The 6,422-nt window shown below is 53.6% G+C and overlaps 1 protein-coding gene across 1 annotated transcript in view; it reads right to left on the bottom strand.

The window, feature by feature from the left end:
• Positions 1-2,053: 2,053 nt before the first annotated feature.
• The window catches only part of TADA2B (transcriptional adaptor 2B), a 7,871-nt gene continuing 3,502 nt past the window's right edge, over positions 2,054-6,422 (bottom strand). Inside the window, exon 2 of the mRNA XM_006875303.1 lies at positions 2,054-3,046. Within this exon, the coding sequence (XP_006875365.1) occupies positions 2,054-3,046 (993 nt within the window). The remainder of the gene's footprint in view (positions 3,047-6,422) is intronic.

Genomic DNA, 6,422 nt, shown 5'->3' with positions numbered 1-6,422 from the left:
TTGCTGCGTGAACTGGTCTGCAGTCACTTACTGTGCCTCTGGACAGACTGGCTGCCTGTCTTCATCTCCGATGACCACTTCGGCCTCTCCCTGCCCTGTTAGGAACCGTAAGCAGCCAGGAGCTAACCGAAAACAAAGCTGGTTACCAAACTGTACGGCCTGTCCACCGATGTTAGCACAACCCCCAGACCCACATATGCTGTATCTGGGCAAGCTGGTGCCTCAAAGGGATTTCCAACAAATAAAGTTGTTTTCTGGAATCTGCGTCTGGCTGCCTGCCGCGCTGCTCCGGTGAATGCCACGCAGCGTTCGGTTAGGAGGCAAGTCGTGGTGTTCTGGCTGAAGACGTTTCCGTAATGCTGGGGCAGGGGTAACGGGAACGTTGTACTTTGCCACCTTTGTCTTTGCCTGTAACTGGATTTAACAAGGGTCTCTTCTTTTTACTGGTTTTCTAACTGGAGATGTTTTCATCTCAATTTAAAGTTCTATTAACCTTGAGGTATATTTCCTTGCTGACTTCAGATATTGACATTTAAGACTCTTAAGAGGATTAAACCCTCTTCCTCCTTGGAAAGCTGCTGGGCTCTCTGGGAACACACGTGAGTGAGTGGCATGTCTTGGGAGTTGGGTTGTGGTGGGCCTAGATGTGTACCCCTTGCAGTGGGACCCTTGGCCCATGTGGACCCCTGCTCACGAGGCCATAGCTGAGTGCTGGAGGCCACAGTGCAGGAAGCACTCAGTCATTCCTGGTGCTCTCGGGTGGCCTCACCCTCAGGCTTGCTCAGCAATCCTTGGACGGGCCGCCCCCTCCCCAGGCCTGCGCTCCTGGGCATGCACTCCAACAGGCTCTGGCTGCCATGCTCCAGGACGTGGCTCAGTGGGAAAGCTTCAGAGAGCACCCCGACATGGAGAAGCTGGAGCACCCCCCACCCCCGGCCTGTCCCCATCTTTCTGGGAAGAGCGGAAAAGAACCTTACTTTGGGTTCCAAGTTAACATAGGGTAAGATGGGAACACCTAAAGCCCCCAGGATCTCGGCTCTGAGCGCTGCCAGGGAGGAGCACATTGCAGCAGCGGCTGGACTGAGGAGCCCCACACGTCCGTCCCTTACAGACTGCATTCACTATGGGGATATGGCGTCTTCACTGAAAAATAAATGGTAAACTCACTAAGCTGGGGCTCTCTAGGGTGATTGGAATGAGATGCTGGCATAGCTAAAACCAGTGGTTCTCAACCCAAGAGGAGGGAGTGGGGTCCCTTGGTAATACAGAATCGCTGGCTAAGACAGGTGTGAAAACACAGCCTCAGCCAGGTTCCCCATGGGACAGGTGACTAAGGGTACCCCTCAGCCAGGGCATGCTATTGATTTAAAATGGTTTAATTCAGCCACCAACCCCCCCCTCCCCCCAGGGTCAAAAGAGGGAAAGGCACCGGGAGGGGTGTGTCATTGGAAAAGACTACAAAATGTCTTTTCTTTCAAACAACTTTAATGTGACTAAGCCCAGGCACCCTTTGAGGTGAGTCCCAAGTCAAGATGCCGCCTCTAGGTGGCAGGCACCTGGGGACCGTGCCCTATCCTCCCGGACAATCCGGGTCTTGGTCTGGCTCTTGTGGGTCTGGACCTTCCTTGGGGCAGAAGATCGAGAGGAAGCTCATCGAGGCCCCTGAGCTCTCGGCCAGCTGCAGGAGGCAGGCCAGCACTGCGGCCCCGCTGTGGGTGTGCTTCTAGGGGGGCTGGAGAGGCCGGGCGCAGGTCCCCATCAGCAGTCTATGCGTGGAAGCTCGGAGCCCCGCGACCCACTGAAGCCGCCTTCCAGCTCTCTGAGGCCCCTTCCTAGGTGTCTCCTGCCCACTCACCGCAGACGCGGAGAAGGCACTGCCCCACCACCCGCCCATCTAAAGTGCCCCGTGCGGGCTGGGCTGGCTGTTGGGCACCTTCCTCCATCAACAGTGTGCTCAGAGGATGGGGTCTGGAGGAGGCACCTGGCAGCACGCCTGCCCACCTGTGCTCCCGCGGGGCGGGGCGGGGCGGGGCGAGGACACAGGAAGGCGTTCTCAGGCGGCGTCCCTGGATATCCAGCCGCTCTCGGTGAGGAAGGTCAGGATCCTCTTCTTCAGGACCTTGTCCAGGTAGCTGGGGAGGCGGCTCTTGGCGGGAATGCCCTGGCGCTTCTGCAGGTGATCCTTGATGATGATGGTCTTGGCGGTCAGGTAGCGCGCGGGGCTCAGGGTCAGTGAGTTACACAGCACCTTCTCGCGGTCCGAGAGCAGCTCGAAGCCAGGCAGGTGCTCGATGGCCGCGAACTCGCCATCGCGGCCGTCATCCTTGCCGCGCTTGGAGGCGGCCAGGCTCTTGTTCTCCTTCCTCTTCTCCCGCTTGTGCCGCGCGGCCTCATACTCGGCCGACTCCTCCATCTTGGTGATGCCGTTGCGCCGGTAGCGCTGCAGCTCGCGGATCTTGGCCCTCAGCGCCTTCTCCTTGTGCATACTCTCAAACAGCTCGTCCAGCTCCTTGCACGACATGAACTGGCACAAGGGCCGCAGACGCAGACGCAGCTCCTTCTCCTCCTTGGCCACCTTGCGCCGGGCGGCCTTCTCCTTGTCCTTGCGGTCCTTACCCAGGAAGGCCGGCACCAGGTTGTAGTCCCGGGCGATGTTCTTGCGCCGCTGCCGCTCGCGCAGCTTCCGCACATACATGTCCACGTGGGCGCGCTTGAGCTCGATCTCTACGTCATCGTCGTCATAGTTGACTGACAGCCCACTGATGAGTGCCTCGGCCTCCTGGTCGTACTCGATCTCGTAGTCGTCCCGCAGCGGCATGTAACCCAGCTGCTGCTGCTCGGCTGCCGAAATGTCGAGCGGGGGCAACGGCGTGGTCAGGCTGGGGGAGAGCGGACCGCCGCCCGGGCAGGTGTGGTCCGTGACGCGGTTGGGGATGGTGTCGGGGATGCAAGCCTTGCCCAGGTTGCCGTGAATGTACATGCTCACGTAGTGCTCCATGACCTCCTGGGGGGTCCGCGACGCACCCACGTGGGCGGCCATGTCCTCCTGCAACAAGACCATACAGCAAGCTCAAGCCCACCCTCCTCCGGCGCTGCCCTCCACCTGCTGCCCATCTTCAGCTGACATCCCAGGGGTTGGGGCTGAGGTGGGCAAACAGGGTAGGCCCAGGCCTGAGAGCCACACAGACAGGGGCCCCCCTGTGCTACTGCTGAGGAAAAGCCTGGGGCAGGTTGTCACCGAGTACCCACAGGTACATGGATGTCAGACTCTGAAACTTGTTCTCCAGCATAGAGATGCTAAAGCAAATGGAAGAAATGAGGAGGTTCAAGAGCTGAACAGAAAATTTAAAAGATCAGCTAGAGAACATAAAGCCAAATATTACAACAAAATGTGCAAAGATCTGGAATCAGAAAACCAAAAAGGAAGAACACGCTCAGCATTTCTCAAGCTGGGAGAACTGAAGAAAAAATTCAACCCTGGACATTCGTCATTGAAAGATTCTCTGGGCAAATTATTGAATGATACAGAAAGCATAAAGAGAAGATGGAAGGAATACGCAGTCATTGTACCAAAAGGAAATGGTTAATGTTCAACAGTTTCAAGAGGTAGCATTATGATCAAGAGCCAATGATACTGAAGGAAGAAGTCCAAGGTGCATTGAAGGAATTGGCAAAGAACAAAGCACCAGGAATTGATGGAAGACAAATTGAAATCTTTCAAGAAAGTGAGGCAGCACAGGAGGCATTCACTCAGCTATGACAAGAAATTTGGAAGACAACTATCTGGCCGACTGATTGGAAGACATCCGTATTTGTGCCCATTCCAAAGACAGATAACCCAATGGAATGCAGAAATAATCGGACAATCTCTTTGATATCCCATGTGAGTAAAGTTTTACTAAAGGTAATACAGAAACAGCTACAATCATACATTGACAGAGAACTTCCAGAGGTTCAAGCTGGATTCAAAAGAGGCTGTCGAATGAAGGACATCACTGCTGATGTCTGATAGATCTTGGTTGAAAGCAGAGAATATCAGAAGATGTTTACCTGTGTTTTATTGACTACTCACAGGTTTTTGATTGTGTGGATCATGACAAGCTATGGACAACATTGCAAAGTATAAATATTCCAGAACACTTAATTGTGCTCATGAGATATACCTGGACCAAGATGCAGTTGCTCGAAAAGAACATGGGAACACTGAACGGTTTAAAATTAAGAAAGGTGTGCGACAAGTATGTATTCTTTCACCATACTTATTCAACCTGTATGCTGAGCAAATAATCCGAGAAGCTGGGTTCTATGAAGAAAAACATGGCATCAGGATTGGAGGAAGACTCATTAAAAACCTGTGATATGCAGATGATACAATCTTGCTTGCTGAAAGTGAAGAGGACTTAAAACATTTACTGATGAAGGTCAAGGAACACAACTTTCTGTATGGATTACATCTCAATGTCAAGAAAACAAAACTCCTCACCACTGGACCAATAAACAACATTCTTATCAATGGAGAAAAGATTGAAGTTGTCAAGGACTTCATTCTTCTTGGATCAACTATCAACACTCGCGGAAGCATCAGTCAAGAGATCAGACGACAATTGCATTGGGCAAATCTGCTGCACAGGAACTTTTTAAAGTGTTGAAGAGCAAAGATGTCAGCTTGAAGACTAAGGTGCACCTGACCCAGGCCATGGTATTTTCAATAACCTCATATGCATGCGAAAGCTGGACAGTGAATAAGGAAGACTGTAGAAGAATGATGCCTTTGAGTTGTGGTGTTGGAAGAGAATATTGAAAATGCCATGGACTGCCAAAAGAACCAACAGATCCATTTTGGAAGAAGTGCAGCCAGAGTGCTCCTTGGAGGCCAGGATGGCCAAACTTCGTCTCTCATACTTTGGACATATTGTCAGGAGGGAGCAGTCGCTGGAAAAGGACATCATGTTTGGTGAGGTGGAAGGTCAGAGAAAAAGAGGAAGACTCCCAACGAGATGGATTGGCCAAGTGGCAGCATCAATGGACTCAAGCGTGGCAACAGTAGTGAGGTTGGCCCAGGATCGGGCAGTGTTTCACTATGGGTTGGTACCGACTCGAGGGCTCCTAACAACAATACCAACAGGTAGAATACATACCCAGAGGTCAGCAAAGATCTACCATCAGCGGGAGGCACGGCACTGCTCACAACAGCCAAAAGGTGGAAACAACCCGAGTGTCCATCAACAGGTTGTGGTCCATCCACACAATGGAATATCAGTCATAAAGAGAAACAACTCCAGTGTCCACCCACAGATGTCTTGTTATGTAAATAAGGCTATGGACTAGCAGTGCCTACCTGGCCTGGCCACATCGCCCTCGAGCCCACACCTACTCGAGTTGCCTGTCTGCGATGAATAAGCACCTGGCAGCCTGGGGCCCCATTCCCTCCATCCCAGGTCATGGAACAGCCGTGTCCAGCACCCATGCCATATCTTCACAGCAGACCCACCTTGTCCAGGTGACCTGTCCTATAGGACACAGTGACCCAGTGGGCACTGAGAGTCCCGGGCGCCTGGAAGCAGCTACAGGCCGGGAGCTGTCACAGTTCCTGCAAGGTGCCGTGCGATACAGGCTTATTAATGGCAGGAAGCTGTATGGCGCCTCAATCTCTTCCTCCGCCAAGGGGCCTCTTCCTCCGAGGTGACCACGAAACCACTCGAGTGAGTCCCCGAGTGTGGCTCACTCCCCAGCAGCCACTTATCAGCACCTTGTCCCCAGGGTCGGCAGCAGGCCAAGTGTACCAGCCACGCCTGCTGACGGTGGCCAGATGCAGGACCCATCTTGGCTCACCAGGTCCTGCTGGTCACCTACTGTTGACAGGACTTGACAGCTCCAGGAGAAAAGTCCACCACCCCTGTCCCCAATGTCGGTCCCCACGAGGAGCCCTGTACCCACCCAGGCCCTCACTCAAGCAGCCAGTCAGCGGCCACTGACCCCTCCATAGCCGTACCCCTCACTGGTCACTTCAGTGACCGCTGCCGGCACCTGCCCAGGCCCCGGATGTCACACCCCAGAAGAGGCTCCACGCCCTGGAAATGCATCTGCCACTCGCTCTGGACACCTTTTCCCTCAGCCTCAGCGCCTGGGGGCAGGGGACCCACAGGACACCCCCAAGTCCAGTCCTCCCACCCTGTACCACCACACCCCGTCAGCCGTGCAGGGAGGCAGCCTCACCTCCTGGGAGCCGTAGTTTTCTTCAACTTAATGAGAAAACTTTAAAGAAAACTCACTCCCACACTAGAGTAAGAAAACTCCCACACTAGAGTAAGAAAACTCCCACACTAGAGTAAGAAAACTCCCACGCTAGAGTAAGAAAACTCCCACGCTAGAGTAAGAAAACTCCCACGCTACAGTAAGAAAACTCCCACGCTAGAGTAAGA

This window comes from Chrysochloris asiatica, unplaced genomic scaffold (assembly GCF_000296735.1).
Source record: "Chrysochloris asiatica unplaced genomic scaffold, ChrAsi1.0 scaffold00319, whole genome shotgun sequence".
In the NCBI taxonomy this organism is placed as follows: Eukaryota; Metazoa; Chordata; class Mammalia; order Afrosoricida; family Chrysochloridae; genus Chrysochloris; species Chrysochloris asiatica.
Note: the sequence above shows the minus strand (reverse complement) of the source record. Positions and strands in the feature narration are given on the sequence as shown.